Genomic DNA, 22,897 nt, shown 5'->3' with positions numbered 1-22,897 from the left:
CCCTAGGTTAAAAGTTTTCAGGATAATTTTAATAAACTCATAAGAGTAAGAGATGAGAAATTAATCCAGATTTGCTACCATATCTGGGACAAGATTTAATTTCAAGCATAAATTGAAACAATTTACAAATGATTTTAATGGTAAGAAACATGAAATTACTGATGGGTGAATAGAAATATTCTGGAAATAGAAAAAGAAAGCCAATTGCTTCTGTTTTGCATTTGAGGTTTTCATTTATGTTGGAATATTTGACACATTAATCCATCGTAGGTTTTTTTTTTAATTAACTTTAACTTCAGTCCAGCAGTATAATATACTGCTGTAAGTTTGAACTTCAGATAGCCAGTTTGTCGATAACCACATGACACAACACAGGTATCAACTGGCTAGAAAAGGAAGCTGCAGAAAAATAGCTTGGCAAGGCAAAGAGCTATGACCGATTAAAACCTAGAAACTGGTGGCTGAGCTTATAAAATTGACCCACCTGTGTGTGTATTTCAGATGAACTGTCTCTGTATAAGGAGCAAAATGAACCTTAAGAGAATGAATTTTCAGTACTTCAAGGATCCATATCCTAGATCATGGCCCATAAATCCCGCTGTGGTTAAAAAAATTCATCTGTTTGCAGCCAGCCTTGGAAAGAGCTAGACTGAGCCCCAGATGACAATCATGCAGTCTGTCTCACTAGGTAGGAACTGCTCCCACATGTGCCAAACAGGCACATACTTCAAGAATCTAGTCAGGCCCTCTTTGCTCTAAGATGGCTTAATCTAGTGCAAGGAGCCTTCTACAATCCTGATAGTGCTCTATTTATTCTACTTAGCTTATGATAAAACTACTTTAAAAGATACTGGCTCATTCTTACAAGTTTTATTTGCAGGAAAAAAAACCAGCAAGGAATAGTATATTGAATGCTGCAATTAGAGTCATGAAGACCTGAACATAAGCACTTAAATGTAATATAGATGTCCTTTCTAAATGAAAGTTTGGTTTTCTTTGGATTGTACCACTTTTATTATATTCTTTTTATTATAGTTGCTCCACAGTGTTAGGGAAATGATAATCAGAGACTGTTCTAGGCATCACAAATCGAATAGTGCAGAATCCAGATTGGGCCCCATTCTGAAAAGTCTGGAGATTCAGAGATATCTATCCTAAATCATTTTATCTGCCATTGCTATTTCTCACATATATTCAACTGGGCCTTGTTTACTTCAAGGCTTTATAACTGAGTGCAAAAACAGATGGAAAAGTAATTGTTCTCTCTTACGCCCAGAATTTGAAAATCTATAAGTATACTTTGTAAATCTTGAAACTTAATCCATTTGTTTTTACAGCTTAAAATTTTCTTCTAGAGTTCAACTTATAACTAAAATGAATATACACTTAGAACCTTATTTGTGACCAAAATTGAAATCACCCAATGGAACATTGTTTGAAGCTGAAAACACTGATTTTGTGATCCTAACTGATGTTTTTAGTCAGGCCTTAGTTATTCAGTGCATTGAGATTGAACTATTTTGTTGTGAACAAATTTAATCCTGTTTTTGTGCCTTGCAAATAGAATTCATTGGTCAGTAGTTGCACACTTGTCTAAATAAGGGGAAGATACTGATATGTATAGGACTTCATTCCAGACATTTCCTTTTTTTTTTTTCACCATCCTTTTGAGAGTGCACATAATACTTAAATGTGATAACACCTTATGGTATTCTAATTGGTGCCCGAAACATTTATGATGCAGCTGGCAGTCTTTGTGGGAATGGTGTCCAGATGGTGAATAAGAGAATATACTTGAATATTTCTTCACCTGTACTTTCCAAAATCTTTCCAGCTTAGTGTAGGCCCTGCTGGGGTTGAACTTTACTAACATAGTCTTTGAAAATCCATAATTACCTCCACACCACAGTAGGGTGTCAGAGTGGGACATAAGTGGAGATTAAAAAAAATGGATGAAAAAGTATTTTTAAAATATTAAAAATGAGAGTAATGCACTATATCTTTATGCATTTACTGGTCATGGGCAAATGCTCTTACAAATTCAGGTATCTGGTATTGGAAAACAAATACTTGTGGAAGCTCCACTTAAAAAAGATTACCATTTGGGGGTTTGAACATGTTTCATCAGTATCTATGGATACCATACGGAATTCTAAGAAAATCCAGGGGAGAGAAAAAAAAGTAAAAGAAAGGGAAGGACAGAAGGGACAAAAAAAAAGTGTTGTATTGGGTGGAGAGTGGCAGAGTACTTTTTTAAACCTTTAAAACTACAGGTTGTTAACTTTCCAGAGTATTATTTGCAACAAACAATGTGTTGGTACAGTATGATGGTGTTTGTGCACTATGAACCTAAGGAACATTCTCCTTTTTGAATTTTCGCTCTTTACAGACTTATCATTATAGCAACACCTGAAGAGAGAAGGCTTGCTCTGGCCATACTCCCAGGTTAATGGGAGTGCCTAATTAGCATACCATTTAGGGCTGAGTTCACAGTAGGTTGAGGCTTCCCCAGCTTGGACCCTTATCTCTAGAGGTCTTATTTCTTTGAGCTGTTGGGTGTCCGTTACAGTGCCTAGCATTATACTGTGTCCAGTGAGTACTTGGTAGATATTTGAATGTTAGGATACTTGGAACTGTGCAGATTTGCAATAAAGCCATCTTGGTCCTATCTTATTGAAGTGATGATTCCAGACAGAAAAGATAAAACCTGTTGTCTTCCTTCTGGATCTGCTATTGCAATAACATAATATAGCTTTGGTAGTAGTTTCACCTAAGTGAGTTTCTCACTCATATTTTCCATTGTTGTTACTGAAGATCTTTCTGCCTTTTTACACAACGTTTTGAAGCCTTGCCTAAGTCTGTTTAGAGAACTTTTCCCTTTATACTGAAACAATCTTTTTTTCTTCTAGCCTAAGGAGACTGGGAGGTAAAAGGAAGAAAGACTTGCTAGTTTGTCCTTTTCTCACCATCTCAAAAAGTATAGTATCAGATTTACATTCTGGTACAAAGTAAAAGCGAAGCTGGCTTAGGTTTGGGAATTTCTCAGATCTTTATCCTTTTTTTCTATACTGTATGTAGTAGAAGGATTCTTAGGCCCAACACTTTCTGAAGGACTGGGCAGGAGGGAAACTTGGCTTAGCAGGTAAAGGGATTTCTTAGAGATGATAGTACTTTTGCAACCTCCTTGAGGGATTATGGAGCATTTAGTTTGTAAAGCTATAAAAATGATTGTGAATTGAACTATCCTACTTGTACAAGCTTGACCTCAATCACCTTAGCACATTTCCCTGTGTTTCTCTAGTACCTTTTGTAGTTGGGCATTTTATAACCTTGTACTTGCCTGATTCTCTGGCTCCTTCAAAGCAGCTTTCAAAAGTGCCTGGTCAAAACATGCCTTTATTCTAACATATCAATGATATTCATAAGATTTCAGTGAATTTTTTATTAAACACTTGATGTGTGTTTAGGTGTGCTAGGGAGATAAAATGATGAAAAATAGTTTCTTTTTAGGGAGCTTTCCTTCACACAGATAACTAGGATACAAAGTAGAAAGTGAAGGAGAAGAAGAGAGACCATTAATCTAAGAGGTTTGGGAGGGTTTCATGCAATAAGTGCCTTCTGAACTGAGCCCTAAAGAGATCAGCAGGTAGTGGCTTTTCCTGTTACTGTATAAACTCCTTGTGACTGGTAGAGATCATTTCTAAGGGTCAAGATTGAGGGATATGAAAATTAGAGTATCTGAGTTGTGTTTACCAAGATATTTCATATCCTTGGTATATAAAATCCCATATATTTTTACAGAAATATGTAATAGATGTAGTCTCTCAAGGAAATTTAATTCAGGAGAGACATAGCACAGAGTATCTGAATATAATAATTATAAGGGCAAAATAATATTTTAAAAATGAGTTATAGTGTAAGTCAGTGATCAAGGTTAATCTCAAAAGGTTTCTTGGGAGATGTTTTGAACTACTTCTTAAAGGTATCTAGAGGTCATCTATCCCAACCCTTTTTAATGAGAATTAAATGAGGGGGAAAATGTTTTGAACGAGGTTAATTGACTTGCCCAAAGTCCCACAGAATAGTAAAAAGCAGAGCCAAGATTTGAACCCCCAGGTCTTCTGGCTTCAAATTTGGCACTATTTCCTCTGTACCATGCTCTGACTACAAATTCAGTGTTATTGCTATTGTATGTCTGCTTCTTCTGTATGTCTGCCTCTTCTGCTTACTCAGAGTCTGGAACAGGTCTCCATGGCTTGAGGAGGTCTGAGTCAGTCCTAGCATAGCTGTGGTTACCAGATTTCACTGTCATAGAACTTTGTTTTGAAAATTATCTACCCTTGCTCTGAGGATCTCCAAAAGCATATGTGGCCCTAAAGCAGGTGGTCTTCTGCTTTCACTGCTGGAGGGGATTTAGGTGTTGGGTAAGAATGCCTTTGAGTGTCAGTTATACTTTTTTGAGGCTGTAAGGACCTGCTGTATCTGGTGTCCATTTGTGCCATTCCTCCCTTTTCTCTTCCTTTCTCACCTAAAGACTTTCAGTATGTTGAATGGGGAACTAATTGAGATTCAGGGAGAAGGAGGCATCATCCTTATAGATTTAGATCTGTAAGGAACCTCTGAAGCAATGTATTCAAATTCCTTCATTCCATGGATGAGGAAATTGATGGCCTATGGGGTGGGGTATTTGATTTATCTAGGGTCACAGAGGTAGGAAGTACCAGAGCTGGGTAGGATCTTAATCCAGATTCTCTGATCCAAATCTAGTGCTTTTTCCATAATAGTATGCTAGCCATGGGAGATAAAGGGGTAGCCCCTGGGAGGAGATACCTTGAGCTCTGACTTTAGACTCTGGGCTCCCTCTCTCCATAGGCCTGCCAACTAATCTTTTCATAAATTTATGTGCTGTAGTTGCATCTACCAGATGGAAGTCAGATGTGATTGGCACAGGGTGTAGGTAAAGTGGGACAGCCTGCTAGGGGAGTTCCACAAAGGTTAAAATGACTTTAAAAATCATAGAATCAGACTGCCTAATCTAGGCTTAATGGAGACCAAGGGTAGATAAAGTTTTAGGATAAAACTTTCCTGCTATAGTTTGCAAACACTGCTCAGCTTTTTCTGGTAAAATGGAAACTTTTGAGGGGCTGAAACTGTCTGTATCCCTAGCACCTGATGTCAGTGCCTTATATATGGGAAGGACCAGATAAATGTTTCAATTTGAACTTATTTCCTAGAAGAAATCAGCCATTAAGTTTGTGTTCTCCTCATTAGTTCTAAATTAACTTCTCTGCCTCTTTCTTCCCCAATGCCACTAAATTACAGTTCTATTTTACTAATATGGAACTCTGGAAATAGCCTTGTTACAATGGGTGGCTTAGAGCTGTAACTGATTTGCAGCTCTGGGATTATAATTGAAATCCATTCTTGGTAAAAGGCCAGTTGGCCTAAAATTAGACATAAAAGCTTTGTTGGGTGAGAGTTGGTGTGCTGTCAGGGGATTGAAATATTGCAGGACTCTTGCACGTTTGTGCCCTCTTGGTTTCTGTTAATAAAATAGGCTTGACATCCCATGAAAGACTCATCACTTGGCTGCCAATGAATCAAAATAAATGCAGTATGCTTCCAGTGACCCTCAAACTTTAATGATTTCTATGGTGGTGCTTTTTTGAGGGTGACAATAGGGGCCAAGGTCCTATAGCTAGTTAATTTCTGAGGCCAAATTTGAACTCAGGTCGTTCTGCTTCCAGAGCTGTTACTCTATCCACTGTACCACCGAGCTACCCCAGATGGTGCTTTTTTACTCAAAGAATTTTTGCTTTCTTTCTTGGGCCATTTTGGTAGCTTCTTCTGTCCTTCATAACTACTATAGGAACAGGGTGAGTTTTCAGAAAGAAACTACAAAGGGATAGAGATTTGATTGAGCCTGATAACATTTAAATCAAGTTTAAGGAGCTAACTTTCTAAGAACATGAGTAAATCAGTCTCATGCTTGATAGTAGTGATGTCTGTGTAGTATTTCCTTTGCTCAATAGGAAGACTATCTCCTTCCCTGCCCCTTAATTGAAATGAGGCTATAGTTAAAGAAGCTTTGCATCTTAATAGAAGGATCAGGTGTTTGGGGACTTAAAATCAAAGATTTTAGGAAAAGGAAAACAGAAATGATGTCTGAAGTCTAATCTATGTATAAAAGAGAGAAGCTCACATTTTGAGCAGGTTTTTTTTTTTATTAATTAGATTGTTTTCAAGAGAAGATCTGCCTTCTAGTCTCCCACCTCTTCCCCTCCCCCCAGTTGAAGAAGCAAGAAAAACAAAACACCTCATTGCAAACTTATGGTCAAGCAAATCAAACTCTTGCATTGACTGGAAAAGTGTCTCAATCTGCATCATGAGTCTATCACTCCTTTTTTTGGGGGGGGGAGGGCAGTTGGGGTTAAGTAACTTTCCCAAGGTTACATGGCTAGTTTTTCTTTGTATGGGTGTTAAGTGTCTGAGGCGGGAACCGAACTCAGGTCCTCCTGACTCTGGGGCCAGCACTTTACTCACTTCGCCACCTAGCCTCCTCGTCCATCACTTCTGACAGGCAGTGGGCAGCATGTTTTATCGTGAGTCCTGGAATTATGGTTAGGCATTGTGTTGATCAGAGTTTTTAAGTCTTTCTAAGTTTCTTGTCTTTATGATATTGTTATTATATAAATTCTCCTGATTTTGCTCACTCTGCATCAATTAATGCAAGTATTCCCAGATTTCTCTAAAACTTTCTCTTTATCATTTCTTACAACACAGTAGTATTCCATCACATTCATGTATTCTAACTTGTTCAGCCATTCCCCAGTTATTGCATACACCTACGTTTCCTGTTCCAGTGCCATCACAGAAAGAGACCATAAATATTTTTGTTCTGCAGGTTGATTGTTTTTAATGAGCATCACTAGTGAGGTACCTACCAGGAAATTTGTTTAAAGACAGCAAATTAACAACAACTATATAATTAGTCTTTAGTTACTCCTATATAATAGTTGGGAAATTTATATTCAGCTTCTTTATGCTGTTACTGTATTCAGCATTACTTGTTTGCTTCAGTTGAGGGGACCCTGATAACATGGAATTTGATGAATCATTGTTGTGGAATTCCTTGGTGCTGGTGATTTCTTTTACTTTGTGGTTTAGTGCTGCATTGAGAACACCTTAGGTATTTTTCTGACTTGCTCCATTTGGGTGGAATATTCTACTGATGCCATTTTATGAAATTTGTTCTCTTGTCTTTAAAAAATAATTAGAGTAAATGGCTAGAATTCTAGAAAGGCATACCCTAGTGGGTGTATTCATTGTAGTGTTGGGTGTTAGTGCAGTTCTATTACTTGTGAGGAACAAGGTAGAAAAAATGATGCTTCTCAACCATTTTACCAAAAATTTTGGGAGCATATTTTTCTAGTTACATACATGAGTCCCACCCCCAACTTTCCTAGCTAACTAACTGTTTTACCTTCATACTATTGAAAAGACTTGCTCTTGTCCCAACCTATTTGCCATTTCTGATCCTAAAGGACACAGGTATGAATTACTATAACCTCCTGGGGTCCTTATATTCCCATTTAGAAAATTAGATTCCTCCCCCCCCCAAAAAAAAAAAATTTAAATGTTCCAGACATGTGGAGATTATGAAGTTGAGCACAGAAATCAAGATTATTTATCTTTGCCTCCCAAAAATCTCTCCAGACAAAGAGTGTTTTATAGATTTATGTCTCTTCTATTACCTTCTGTTGTGCAGTATGTTATTTTAAAAGTAGAAAAGTCTATGAAAAGCCACTAGTTAATCTCTGGTGAGTATACTATTTAGCCTTATTCATTGAGCAACTTCTTGTTTAGGGGTAAGCCTCATTTTAACATAGCAGTAGAATCCTGGGGTGCCTGGCTATGTGGAGATCATGAACATATTGTCCTGACTTTTGTCCTTTTCTGTCTTTGAGGAAATTAGAGCAAGATGAGAATGAATAGACCCTTAGAAAGCTAGGGAATAGTGAAAAAGAACATTGAAGGAAGTGTTATTGAATAAGATTATGGATGGATATTTGAAGTAAGATAAATTGGAAGCAGTTAAGTCGTATGTGGCAAGTGTATGTCAGTTCACTTATACTATTACTATATACATTTTATTAGATTCTCTCCCTCTCCATTTTGGAGGCATTGACGAGATTTTCTAGCCCCTCTCTAGAGCAGGGGGTCTTACACTTTTTTGTATCATGGACCCTTTTTATGAAGCCTATGGACTCCTTCCAGAATGTTTCCAGTTGCATAAAATACATAGCTTTGCAAGAGAAATCAATTTTGTTGAAATACATTTATCAAAATTAAAACAAAAACAATCCAAGGTCATGAACTCCAGGTATAGAAGCCCTGCTGTAGAAGAGAGACAGTTCGGCCTAGTAGATCAGAGAGCTAGTCAAGAAAAATGAGGTTCAGGTTCTACCTCTGATACATACGGACCCTGAACAAGTCACTTAACTGTGTGTGTGTGTGTGCGCGCGCATGCGAGTGCACGAGCTTTTTGGAGGGAGAAAAGGCAGGGCAATTGGGGTCAAGTGACTTGTCCAAAGTCACACAGCTAGTAAGTATTAAGTGTCTGAACTCAAGTCCTCCTGACTCCAGGGCCAGTTCTGTATTCACTGTACCACCTAGCCATCTCTAGTTACTTAATTTCTTAAAGCTCTAGGTAACACTCTAATAGGTTGTAGAAAAAGTGTAAGCCTGGATTGCTAGAGAGACTGTTTTTATCTGGAATTTCCCTGCCCCTGAAATCATAAGTCCACTCGTAGTCCTCATCTAAAGGGAGAATAGATAGGGGGAGCTGTCACAAATTTCTAGTGTATCAGTTCAGGATGAGAATTTGGGTTTTCTGACACATGGGAGGGGTTACAAACTGAGTTCAGATCACTGCCCCACTAGAATTAGTTGATTGTCAGACAATGAGCATCTGCCCCTGACCTATGTCAAAATTTTGGAACCTGGCCATAAATCAAAGATGAAAGTTCTTAGATCTCTTAGTAAAAGAAAAAGGAAGGATAAAGTTGATGTTGACTAATTTAATATTTGTTTCAGAGGATTCTGATAATCCATGTAACTTCTGTATTGGTAAAATTTATCTAGGAATTTCTACCCTTTCAAGATTTGTCCTTTACCCTTTTGACTGTGTCCCAGGAGGTTCTACTAATTTTCTCATCTATGACATTGTTGCTGTTCCTCACCCACACACACACCTCCCCCAGGAAAACAAACAAACCCAAGGGCTGCCAGGTGGCTCATCGAGGAAGAGCACCGGCTCCAGTGTTGGGATGACCTGGAGATCGAATCCCGGGCTCACATACTTAGCACCACACCCAGAAATAACTGGCCGAGTAACCTTAAGCAAGTTACTTAACCCCGATTGCTTAAAAAAAAAAGAAAGAAAGAAAACAAACCCAAAACACTAATTCCTTCATTCTCTGCACCAAACCCCCTTGGTCCTATTTAATCTTAAGACATTCTTTCTCTTTCCTCGCACCTAACATTTAATATCAAGTAATGTAACCCTTGTTTCTCTCTTTTTACTAATACTGGGTATGCTTTCAAATGTTACCCATAGGGCAAGGTGGGAGTGAGGGCAAAGGTTACATCTAGTGATAATTATAATAGTAACCTTTGCCCTAACCCCCACCTGAATGAGAATTTTCTTGTTAATCAAAACTTGAATAATGACTATAAGCTTGATAATGAGGGCTTAAGAAGATGTAATCATCCACCTAAAATTCTCTCCATTCACCTTAATGCATTTAAGTGAAGCAAAGTTATGCAAAGTCATCCCAACTCTGTCTCAGTTAAATCCGGTTCATACACAAGTCATCACCCCATGATATCATTGATCCTCTTTGAAAATGAAGCAGAACAGTAGCAGTTCAGTTAATAAAATGGGGCAGAAAAAGACCTCTTAAGACTAGTTAATTCATAATGGACTGAGCCATAGGTCATTAATCTTCATTTGGAGTGAAACACTGTAAAGAATGACTACACAAATTTTGGAGGTCCTAATCTAAACAGAACAGGTGGAAGGAAGCAATAGAGTTAGCCTTTGTAGCACTTCATATGGTTAAGAATTTAGCTTCTTTGGGTTGCCTTGTGAAATAGTCATGGGTTCTTGTGAGAGAGCCCATTATGGGATTTCCTAGGAGAAGCTGTCTGAGGTGGCTTTAAGTATGGTTCTGCCTTACATTCTAGATGGGGTGGATAGACCAAACTATTCAGTATTCCTTCACATCTTGTTATTCAGGTGCTGTTTCATTTAACTAGCTAAAAATTTCTGAACATTGATAGTGAAATAGAGTCAAAATGACTTCATTAAAAAATAGATTATGCCATACTAATCATTTCTTTTTTTATCAGTGATGATCAAGGTATATATAGATGGCATGCTTATCAAACATGCAGTTGATACAAAGTCATTCAGCTGGTTCGGAAATCAACTTGACAGGTATAGGATGGGTGGAGAGATATGGCTAGACAGTTTCTGTGGAAAAGATCTTCTGGTTAGTACATTTACTGAGTCAGCAATGTGACAAGGCATCCACAAAACTTGATGCAATCTTAGGTTCCATTAAAAAAAGTTATAATGTTAGTCACTCCACATCTGGAGTGTTGTATTTGGTTCTGGGTCCCACATTAAGGAAGAAAGTTTGGCATATCCAAAAAGAAGGTGATGAGATTGGTGAAGAGACTGAAAAGACCAAGCCGTAAAAAAAGATTTATTGAATGAATTGAGGATGCTTGGCTTGAAGAAAAAGAGTTTGAACTTTATAGCTCAGTTATTCAAAGGGCTGAAATATAGAAGGATTAGACTTATTACTGCTTATCTTCACATGGCAGGAGGACTGTATAGATTGGAAAGATTTACGTGAACTGATGAAGAGTGAAGTAAGCAGAACCAGGGGAACATTGTATGATGAGCAACTTCAGACCTAGCTATTATCAGCAATATAATGATCCAAGACTCCAAGATCTAAAGGACTCATGATGAAAAATGCTATCTGCCTCCAGAGAAATAACTGAAGGAATTTAAATGCAGATGGAAGCATGTTATTTTTCTCCCTTTCTTCCTTATTCCAGTTTTGTCCACAAAATGACTAATACGGAAACATGTTTTACATGATTGCACATCTGTAACCTATGTCAGATTGCTTACCATCCTGGGGAGGCAGGGAGAGAATTTGGAACTCTAAAACAAAACAACAAATGTTAAAAGTTGTATATAAAGAAATTCTAAAAATTATAAAGAAAGGAATATGTAGAACTTGCAACAAAAAAAGGAGGGAGGAGTATCTTTAGGCTCAGTTTAAGGGAAACTTCTCCCTTAGGAGGGATTTGATTAGGGATTAGGAGGATTAGATTTTTCCTGAAGTGGAATGAACTGCCTGATAAAGTAGTATATTTCCTGTTACTGAAAGTTTTAACAAAGGCCATTTGTCCACTTATAAAAACTCATAGATTATTTAGTGTTAGAGGGAAGTTTAGAAGTAGTCTAATCTAATCTCCCCTTTACAGATGAGGAAACTGAGACCCAGAAAGATTAAGTGACTGGTCCCAAGGTCTTATTGGTAATTAGAGATGAGATTTGGACCCCAAGTCCCTTTAAATCCACCAGCTTCTTTACCTCCCTGGGGGAGGGAGAGGAGAATTCTTATTCTGGTATAAGATTATCTCTGAGGTCCCCACCTACTCCATGCTTCTGAGAACAAATCCCAAATTCCTTAGCGTTAAATTTCTTGTGTTTCTCTGATAGGCTATCAGTCATCTCTTCCACTTAGGTGGTTCACCTTTTACAGATTTCTCCTCATCCTTATGACAATCTCTAACAAGTCATGCATTTCCCACTTGAAGTATATATTCATGCAAACAGCCACAAGTTTTTACTCTGTTTTATCCAAACATCCTCTGTTTCCTTCAGCTGTAAACCATACCTTTCTCTGTGTGTGTTATGTGTGTGTAAGAGAGAGATTTGTTTAGATTCATAGATTTCATAGTTGGACGTATCCTAGAAATCAGCTATGACCCCTAAATATGAGTGCCAACTTATACCTAAAGCATAAATATTTTCTACAACACACCCAGCAGGCTGTCATTCACTCTGCACTTAAAGTGACTGGACACTAGTTTCATTTCTTTCTTTCTCTCCCTCCCTCCCTCCCTCCTTCCTTCCCTCCTTCCTTCCTTTTCTTTCAGGGGAGGCAGTCAGGATTAAGTGACTTGCCCAAGGCCACACTGCTAATAAGTGTCTGAGATTGAAATTTAGGTCCTCCTGACTCCAGGGCCTATGCTCTAACCACTCTACCATCCAGCTGCCCCTGACAGTCTCACTAGTTTCTGAAGCAGCCCATTCTGGTGTGGTACAGCTCTGATTATTAGGAAATGCCTTCTTATGTTACTTTACTCTCTTTCCTTGTTTCTCTGAGGTTGTGTTTTCTGTCCCCTTGTATATTCTCATTTCCATTTACCTAATAAAAGTCTTCCCTTATAACAAGAGTCAATTAAAATAAATGAGCTTTAGCTGATTGTGTCTGAAAATTTTACATATGTTTTTTTTTTTTGTTTTGTTTTTGTTTTTTTTAAGCAATCAGGGTTAAGTAACTTGCTCAAGGTTACACGGCCAGTTATTTCTGGGTGTGGTGCTGAGTGTCTGAGCCCGGGATTTGATCTCCAGGTCGTCCCGACCGGTGCTCTTACTCGCTGAGCCACCTGGCCGCCCCTACATATGTTCTTCAGTGCCAGATGTCCCCCACAATACCCTCCTAAAGTTTTATTGATGCTTTTTTGTGTTTTTATATCGAAGAAGTAATTTTCCAATAACTCCTCCCACTGAATCTCCCTCTTACCAAAATAAAACTTATGCTAACCTTGGTTGGTTTTGTTTGAGTCCTGTCCCATCTCTGACAAAAAGAAGAAAATTGTTTCATCCTTGTAGAGGGTAGGGGAAGAACCAGAATTGGTCACTAAAATTAATCTTGAATTCATGTACCTTTTAGTGTTATCTTTATTACAATATTATTATAATAATTCTGCTTTCTTAACTTTATATCAATTCCTATTAGTTTTCCCACATTTCTTTTGACTATTCCTCATAATCTTCAGTTCTTGTTACAATATTCTATTACATTCATCTATAACAATTTAACCATTCCCTAATTGAAAAGTATCAACTTTGTTTCCAGTTTTTTGTTACCAGGAAAAAAAAAGTTACACTGGATATTTTGGCATACATGGGATCTTTTCCTTTTATTTTTGGCCTCCTTGGTCAAAATTATCCCCAGTAACAGGTAGTTTAATGACTTTGCTCTCATCATTTCAAATTGTTTTCAGAATAGTTGGACCATTTTACAGTTCCACCAATAGAACATTAGTGCAACAGTTTTCCTGAAGCTTCTCAAACATTTTCCATTTTTTAAAAATCCTTTTTGCCAATATGACAGGTAAAAACATCTGAATTATTTTAACTTGCAGTTCATGTGACTATTTAAGAGTTTTCATTTACTCTGTTGAAAACTGTTCGTATCCATTGACCTGTGGAATGACTTTTGTGTCATATCTTTATGATTCCTTATCTATCTTAAATGTCAGGCCTTTACCAAAGCTAATTGGTGGGAACTTTTCTAGGCTGCATAGTATGGTGGAAGGAGTATTGGACTTGGAGAACCCACATCCTAACTCTCTCATTTAATATATCTCTGAGCCTCAGTTTCCTGTTTTGTAAAATGAAGGGTTGAGCTAAATGATTTATAATTTAATTTATAATTTTCATGTTAAATCTATGATTCTGCTTTTCCCTATTCTGCTTATTTCACTGGATTTTACAAAGCTTTTTAATCTTACATTATTTGGAAGTCAATCTCCCAGAGAGACTGGGGGGGGGGGAGGCATTTGAGGTTAAGTGACTTGCCCAGGGTCACACAGCTAATATATGTGTGAAGTGTCTGAGGTCATATTAAAACTCAGGTCCTCCTGACTGCTGTGCTGGTGCTCTATCTACTGCACCAACTACCTGCCCCCAGATTCATTGCAACTTTTGAGTAAAGATCGGAATGGAATCGTTCCCCTTAAACATGAACAGCTAGAGATTTGGGAGTAAAGACAGTTACTATATTGAGAACTTTGTAGGGCACATTGTTGTTTCATGTCTCTTTTACAACTTGTATTAAATCACTTCTCTATTTCATGATTCACTATCATCTCTTGAATGGGAGGGAGCCCTATGAATGTGTTAAAGGATAGGGAAAAACTTTTTTTGAAAGGGTTACAGTTTGCTAGTATTGCCAACTACCTATCTCATTTCTCATTTTCCCCTTAGAGATTCAGAGCTGTAATGTGAAAGTTTTAGCTTCCATAGTTTGTTTCCATGTTTACACAAACTGGTCTGACAACTTTGTAAGAATTGCCTTCAGGAAGTATTGATGTTAATCTTGTCTGTTTTCCGTATGCAATAAAACTAAATTTATGAGAAATTTCATGTATTACAAAATGAAAGTTTTTTTTTTAATTTATACACACATTTAAAAAAAATTTTTTTTATTATTTTAAGCAATCGGGGTTAAGTAACTTGCTCAAGGTCACATGGCCAGTTATTTCTGGGTGTGGTGCTGAGTGTCTGAATTCGATCTCCAGGTCATCCCGACACTGAAGCCGGTGCTCTTACTCGATGAGCCACCTGGCGGCCCCCCTACACACATTTCTAAAATAATCTTTAATATCTTGGAATTTTTATTCAGAACTAGATATCCTAGAAGTGAATAATGTGCAAAGTGATTTTTTTCAGTGGGAAAAAATATTGATGAAATCTTTAGCAGAGATAAAACAGTGCTGCATAAAGACATTATTTAAAGTGATTGTTATAAAATTAAATTCAGCTTTAGAGTTTGGGATTTTAAAAAAAATTTTATGAAGACTAAAATACTCTCCATATGTTACCAAAATGTTAACTTACTTTAACATTTAACTGGCCCTACCTTCTTCTAACTTCCGACATGCTTAGCACCTACTTGGTAACAGGTTAGGACTTAAATTATTAAATTACCAAGAATGAGGTTTTTCTAAAAAGGAATCCTGTATAGAGTAAATCCTATCCATGATCTAGTGCACAATCTTTTCACTACCTTGACTGTATTGGAAACATATACTGGTAGTACTGTTTATTGTCTAAATTGTCTAGTGGTAGAAGTAAATTGCCACTTATATGAAAGATATTACTTTGACTTGTCATACTAATTAAATTCCCATAGCCTTCCATATCAACATCTTTCTAAGTTCAGATGGCCTACCTAAGTCATCCTTCACCCTAAAGTTTATTCTCTGAAGCATTCTTCCTCTGCTTCTCCTTCAACTGCCCAGTCTACCACCATCTTGGCTTTCTCTCTGCTATGTTCTGTATCCCAAAAGTTAGTATCCTTCAATAATAAATCCTACCTCCTAAAAAAATTTTTTACTAAAAAGATCACATAGTATAGTGGGAAAAGCACTGAAATTGTAGTTGACTAGCTCAACAAAAATTATTGCAGCTCCTCATATACAATCATTTAAATAATTTCTTTTTATTATGAATTTAATCAAAATGAGCATTTAAGAGAAACTTAGATTTGAAATTATAGCTTGTCTTAGGTACAATTTAAAATTGTTTATCTAATGTAATATTACAATAGAAAAACTGCTCTCATCTGTCCCCTTTCTTCTATTCCCATCTTCTATTAAAAGAAATACTTCGTTGATAGCCCCTTTCTTTTTCATCATTATTACTACCTACCAACTCCTTCCCCAGTAAGAAACACTCTCTGATAATAAGTATAGTCAAGACAAATTAATTAATACATTGTCTATGTCCGAAAACATCTCATTCTGCACCTTGAGTTAATCATATTTCTGCCAAGAGTTGGGAAGTGTGCTTCATAATCACTCTTCTTAAGTCTTTGAGTTTACATTATCATGGCTTAAGTTTGGGAGTTCTGAGCTAAAAAGCTAATTGAGAATGTGTACTTCTTTGCTAGCTAGGTGGCACATCAGGAAGACCCAAGTTCTTACCCAGCCTCAGATAATTACTGGTTGTGTGGGAAAATCACTTAACGTCTTTTTTGCCTCAGTTTTCTCATCTGTAAAGTGGGAATAATAGCACCTTCTTCCCAGGGTTGTTATGAGGATAATATTTGTAAAGCACTTAGCACAGTGCCTGGCATATAGTAGGCACTGTAGAAATGCTAGCTGTTATTATTAAACTAAGACCAACAGCAATGCAAGGAAAGCACCAGGCTGCCCAAGGAGGACTCCAGGTCAGAGCTTCTATGTCAGTCAGCAGTGGGGTCAGGCCTATGAGTGACGACTTCCAGGTTGGGAAAGATAGAGAGGCCTAGTTCTCCTCCAGGCCTCCTCTCCCCCCCCCCCCAAAAAAAAAAAAAAGAGTATTAAAATTTTTTAAATAACAATATAAACAAACCTTAAATGTAACATTTCATATTCTGATCAATTTATTAAGTATATCTGTTGTGTGCCAGGAAGTATGGTAGGCACTGGGGATACAAGCACAAAGAATAAAATGATCCTTCCTTACAAAAAGGACAAGTATGTATAGAATTATATATAGCAGGCAACCTGAAGATAAAATTCATAAGCATATATTCACTGAGGTGACAGCAGGTTGGACACAAGCCAACTTAGCTTGGCCTCATTTACACATACCTGATTAAAATAATCACTGCATTGTACATTGTACAGGGTCACTTGGAGCTGTTTTCTCATATTAGTCTTGCTTTTGTTGACTTTCATTTAAATTTTGTTGCATCTTTAAAAGTGGATCTGTTTCTGTGAGAGTTACACCCCAGAAAATCCAGTAATCTGATCCATTATTTGGACTCCAGGGTCACGACTCAGTGTGAAAAATTCCAAGTTAACCTTTTTTTAAGCCTTAATTTCCTCCTCTTTAAAATGGACATAATACCTTTCTGGTCTACTTTATAGGACTGAGAAAATGAAAGCAAGTGAAAGTGCTTTATAAACTGTGAAAGAATGTAAAAACTTATTATCATCTAAATATAACCAGAAAAAGTAGAAAACTCACGTGACCATTATTCTGTAGTGTCTTTTTCATTTTGTTGTTTTGGCATGAACTTGGAGCTCTAGTTCTATGAGGCATTTTTGTTTCTACTATTGATGTGCCTTGGTCTGTGTGTTCCCAGCCCGACTCAAGGTAAATCACTGACTAACGGAGGTTTGGAATCATTCCCAAACAGACCAACCAGCATCACCAAGGAGGCTTCTTAAGAGTTTTCATCTAAACAACATAGTATTATGCCAAGTTGGTGGGAGGAAATATCCACTTTGTCACATGCTTATTGTGAAGTTTTTGTTTTCATTTTTTTTTCCCAAGTAGCCTTTTGAGAAATGCATTGTGATGTAGTGGGAAGAAGATTGAACTGCAGCGGTAGACCTGGCAGTTCTCGTCCCAGCTCTGCTTGCTCACCAACTGGTGTAATGTCAAATAAATCTAGTTTAACCTGTGACCCTCAATTTCCACATTTTTTAAATGAGTAGCCGTAAGGTTCTTTCCAACTTTAACAATCTATAATTCTGAGAATCTTTCCCTTGGCATTTTTTTCAAGGTAAGAATATCAGTTAGAGGCAGCTAGGCTTTATTTTCCATAGAATACCTTTATTATTTGGGTTTGTCATAAAACTTCTGATAGTAACTTGAGCTCTGTATACAGCAGATAGAACTTAGTATGTGTTTTAATTGATGTGCAGTGTCATTTATTAGGTCAGCAAATTGCCTTTAAATCTGCCATCTGTTTCTGCTGTGAAGTTTAGTGCTGAGAAGGAGCAGTGTTGTCTTGATCCTTCTTTCAAGCAAGCATTTGCTAAACTCCCACGATGTTGCAGGCACCAAGGATGCAGAGAAAAAATGAACCAACCAGTCCTACTTTCAAGGAGCTCACCCTCTATGGAGGAAGACAGATTTGTCTAAGTATATTCTAGTCTGCTGATATTTGAAACTTTAACTGATTTAAATAATAGTAATGGGCTTTTTAGGTTGTATCCAAGGAAACTTATGAATTCTTTTACTTTAGATGAAAGTTGCCTTTGGAAGCAGCTCTGTATCAGGGGTTCTTATATTTGTGGTGGAAAACTGATTTTTAAAAGTTTATAAATGAAATTTGTAATGAAAAGAATCATCCTCTTTTTACAGTTTGATGTGATGTCTTTGAGCTAGAGGCTGCCATACCACTGAAATTTGTTTAAATCAGCAGGGAGCATTGCTAATGAGCTGATACAGTTCTCTACGGTTTGACCCACTTAAGCACTTCCCTTCAGTTTCTTTCTTATCCTTTAGTTTAGAGAGAAGAGCTTGTTTCACTGTCCCAGAGGGTGGCAGCAGAGACCTATCACACTATCCCAATGATTTTATCCTCTCAACAGTGGTTATTGTTCAGTCATTTTTCAGTTGTGTCTGACTCTTCATGATCCCATTTGGGGTTTTCTTGGCAAGGATACTGGAGTGGTTTACCGTTTCCTTCTCCAGCTAGTTTTACAGATGAAGAAACTTGAGGCAAAACAGGGTTAAGTGATTTGCCTAGGTCACGCAACTAGTAGTGTCTGAGGCCTGATTGAACTCAGGAAGATGAGTATTCCTGTTGCCAGGCCTACCACTTTTATCCACTGTGCTACTCAACTGGCTCCTTCACAGTGGCAGTTTTAGTTAATTTCCTCAACAAGCTAACTTAGGTAGATTTTGGTGCCCAAATTTAAAATTTGAGTGCTGGCTTAGAACTTTCATTTTTCACACAGCACACAGTGTTGTGAAGTTTTACATTCTTAGGCCACCTGGCAACCTGAAAACATAAGAGTTCTTGGCAGGGTTGAACTGGATCCCCACTTTAATTATCTCTTCTCTTTTTTTTTTAAAGCAATTGGGGTTAAGTAACTTGCTCAGGGTTACACAGCTAGTTTTTTTGTGTGGGTTTTAAGTATCTGAGGCCGGAACCAATCTGACTCCAGGCCGGTGCGCTACCTAGCTGCCCCTAATTATCTCTTCTTAAGTAAAGCAACTATGCCCAGGTTTCTATCAGGTTCAGCATAAAGGAAATGAATGGGAGAGATGAACCGTGGAGCCTATCTCTGACAATATTGGGGATCAGAACTAACAGTGTTATAGACTGTTTTTCTTATATATAGCAGTTTGAAGGGGTCAGGAGCAGATGGAATTTGAACTATGCCACATTCAAATCCATGTAATAAATTGTATGATGGCATTTTCTTCAGCTTTTCTTAGTGCCACTTTTCCCTTCTTTCTTCTGTCTTAGCCCTGTTTTAGATGCTTCCTATTTATTTTTGTTCTATTCCTTTCCTTGCCAGTTCTCTCTAAAGTATGGGTAGAAGGAATTTATATTTGAAATAGGTGGTATTGGTCTAAGAAGGAAAATGCAAGCCCAGTAACTAGGAACTTTTGACAGTGTTCCCTTTTTTTTATTCCTTTATTCTCCTCCTGCTCCCATTTATAAAGACATCAAATCCACAAACTCCCAAATTTGAGAATCAGATGGGAATGTGTATGCATCAAATTGAATAGTATTCTTTATCCTAGAGCAGTTAAGTGTACCTACAAGACAGATTGGTCTAAATAGTACTAATAATAACCCCCTAGCTAACAATAGTGGCAGATTTTTATCCTGTGGCTTGTTTGTTATTGTAGCTTGGGACTTGTGAGGGTCACAGTTCTTTGACTTTGTAAAGAATTGGATTAGACTAGTATAAAATATTAGTATGATATACTAGTATAAATTTAGTTTCAGGCACATGTTAAACCAAGAAGAAAAGCTGTAAGGAGAGAGGAGAAGGGGGGAATCAATACAATATACAAATAGAATATAGAGGTATCCAGCCCCTTTGAAAGAGAACTGCCAACTTAAAGGGAAACGTGTGACTGTGGGATTTTTTAAAAAGTTATTCACATCTTTTCTCTTTACATAACCTTCATTTCCCAATATATACCTTTATATGTCTTCCACTGCTTCTCTGAATTCTTAATATGCATTTCTTAGAGTAATAATATTCATTACATTCACTTCCAACAGTTTGTATAGCCATTCTCCAATCAGTGGTCGTCTACTTTGTTTTCAGTTCTTTGCTGCTACAAAAAAGTGCTGCTGATGTTTTGCTGTATATGGGACCTTTATTTTTATCTTTGAACTCCTTCTGGTATATGCCTGTCAGTAGGAACTTTAGGTCAAAGGGTTGTATGATTTAATAATTCTATTAGAAGTTATAGTTCCTGTTTCAGTCTTGAATTTTTTGCTTCATTTATCTTAGGTAACTCCTCCCCCCGCCCCCTCAAAAAAAATTCCTGAATACTCTCTACCTCTTATTAGACAAGCAAATGTAATTATAAATAAAATGGCTTCACTTAAAGTTAGAAATTAGATGAATGAAAAGGGAGTTTTTGTGTGTGCTTTGCATAGACCATGGGAATTTCAACCTAAAACATCTTAGTATTGAAACCTTTGGATTCTTGGGGATATACAGATAAAATGCTCTTGTGAGTTTCTATTTTTTCTTCCATTATGATGCACATAGTATGCGATATTTAAGACTCTAAGGAACGTTATTCTCTTTTTCTCAGCAATGGCACCAGTATGATATCGTTGATCATTCCTCCCAAAGACCAGATTTCTCGAGTGGCAAAAATGTTAGCTGATGAGTTTGGAACTGCATCCAATATAAAATCTCGTGTAAACCGCCTTTCAGTTCTGGGAGCCATTACATCTGTACAGCAAAGACTCAAACTCTATAACAAAGGTATCTTTTTTATAACATGATTTCTCTCTGCCTCCCCTCCCCCCACTTTCCTTCATTAAAAACATTTGTGATTTCTATCTACATGCACTAAATGGACTTAAAATATTTAATTTTTCTTATGACTTTTTCCCATTCTGTGTCCCTTTATAGAAAATCACTCGTGGCAAGGTTTTTTGTTGGACTCTATAGCAAGGATGCTGCAGTAGTACTTTGGTCACACTTGTTTCCCTAGGCTACTTGTCATCTCCTTTTCTTAGTGTTGGTAATAATAACAATAATAATAGCATTTAATAGCACTTTAAGCTTTGAAAAGTGCATTATGTATGTCATCTCATTTGGCCCTCATTAACAACCCTGTGAGGTAGGTGCTATTATTATTCCTAGGGAATATTAGCATTATTTTGTTTGGAGATTTAAATGGTAGTTTTTAAGGTATTGGGCTGCAAGTGTTAACATGTTCTAATAGATTTGAACATTTTAGAGCAACTTTCAAAATGTAGATAGGCATATGCTTTAAAATCTTGATCTTGTGCTGTGCCTAGACTGATTACTCTTCTGAAGGAGGAGGACAAGGACTAAAATAAAATTTCTATCAAATCTCAAGTGTCAAAATTATTTTTAAACAAGAATCTAAGAAAACTGGGTTTCAGTGGGATTAAATGATTGTATTAAATTTTTGCAGTACCTCCAAATGGTCTGGTTGTTTACTGTGGAACAATTGTGACAGAAGAAGGAAAGGAAAAGAAAGTCAACATTGACTTTGAACCTTTCAAACCAATCAATACATCATTGTATCTGTGTGATAACAAATTCCATACAGAGGTAAGATTCCAAACAGTTTTCTGTCATGGGTTTTGAAAAAAAAAATTGCCATTCATTCATTCAGTGTAGAGTACTGGGGGAGGGAAGGAGTGGTGAAAGAATAGGGTTTAAGTAACCTGTGCCTGATGCTTTCTAATTCTGCTTCTGATACACATTATCTCTGAAATCTATACTACGAAGGCAGCAAAATGCTGGCTTTATACAATATCCACATAACATAGGGATTTATCTGAAAGCTAAAAAAAAAACTTGTATCTGTATTTGGGGTAGGCAGGGCCTTGCTTGGCAGACTGGGAGGCAGGAAACTCTTTAAATAGTCTTTGTTGCCAATTTGTTCTTCCTGATTTGGTGAGGAAATGGAGTGTCACCCCTCCAGATGTTCAGTGACTAAACTGAGAAGAGAGGACCCTAACCTTTTTCTGCCAAACATGAGGACAAACCATTCTTAGGAAAACCAAATAGAAACCAGTTTTAAGTAGAGTAGAAAGGGTGGCTTTTAAAAGAAGTTCAGTAATATGATGAAAACAGAATTCTTTGAAATTAAAGGAATTTGCTCAGTTGTTAGTCATTTGTATGGGAGCTAGCATTGTTCACTTCTTGAAGACAAGAATTTATTTACAGTATCACATTAACCAATTCCACCTTTTTGGGAAGTGGGCTAGAATGGGTTTTTTTTATGAGCAGTTGCGGTTAAGTAACTTGCTCAAGGTTACACAGACAGGTGTTTCTGGGTGGGTGCTAAGTGTCTGAGCCCAGATTTGATCCCCATGTCATCCCAACACTGGGGCCGGTGCTCTTACTCGCTGAGCCACCTGGCTGCCCCATGAATGGGCTTTCAAAGGAAGGAAAAGATAGCATTTGACCTCTCTGCCCTTGTTTATCAATTCTGCTTGTATATACATTTTTTTTCCATTAAACATCTCAGTATGTTATTGTGCAGTACCACAATTTGCCTTGAGAACCTACTTTCTGGATCATGTATTTTGATGGCTTTTCGATGTTGTTAGTAAATTTTGTAGATAGATCTCCCTAAAGTGATCCGTAGTCAGTAGGATAGTTCAGAATTTGAAATTAACTCCTAGTTCAGTTCTTTTGCTTTTCATGGACCATAATAGTGAAAAATTCTACAGTGGACTGAAAATGGGCATTCATCCAGTGGATGATATTAGGTAAATTGATAGAAATTCAGATGACTTTTGGAATTTTTGATGACATAAAACAGAGACTT

At 37.2% G+C, this 22,897-nt stretch overlaps 1 protein-coding gene across 1 annotated transcript in view; it reads left to right on the top strand.

The window, feature by feature from the left end:
- Positions 1-22,897, top strand: part of ETF1 (eukaryotic translation termination factor 1) — a 39,109-nt gene that overhangs the window by 3,503 nt on the left and 12,709 nt on the right. Inside the window, exons 3-4 of the mRNA XM_069104309.1 lie at positions 20,672-20,847; positions 21,530-21,669. Coding sequence (XP_068960410.1) covers positions 20,672-20,847; positions 21,530-21,669 — 316 coding nt within the window. The remainder of the gene's footprint in view (positions 1-20,671; positions 20,848-21,529; positions 21,670-22,897) is intronic.

The sequence above is a fragment of the Petaurus breviceps genome, unplaced genomic scaffold (genome assembly GCF_028583685.1).
Source record: "Petaurus breviceps papuanus isolate PSGF00001 unplaced genomic scaffold, PetGlider_PUasm1.0 685, whole genome shotgun sequence".
Taxonomy (NCBI): domain Eukaryota; kingdom Metazoa; phylum Chordata; class Mammalia; order Diprotodontia; family Petauridae; genus Petaurus; species Petaurus breviceps.
The sequence above is the reverse complement of the archived record's forward strand: the minus strand, read 5'-3'. Positions and strand labels throughout refer to the sequence as shown.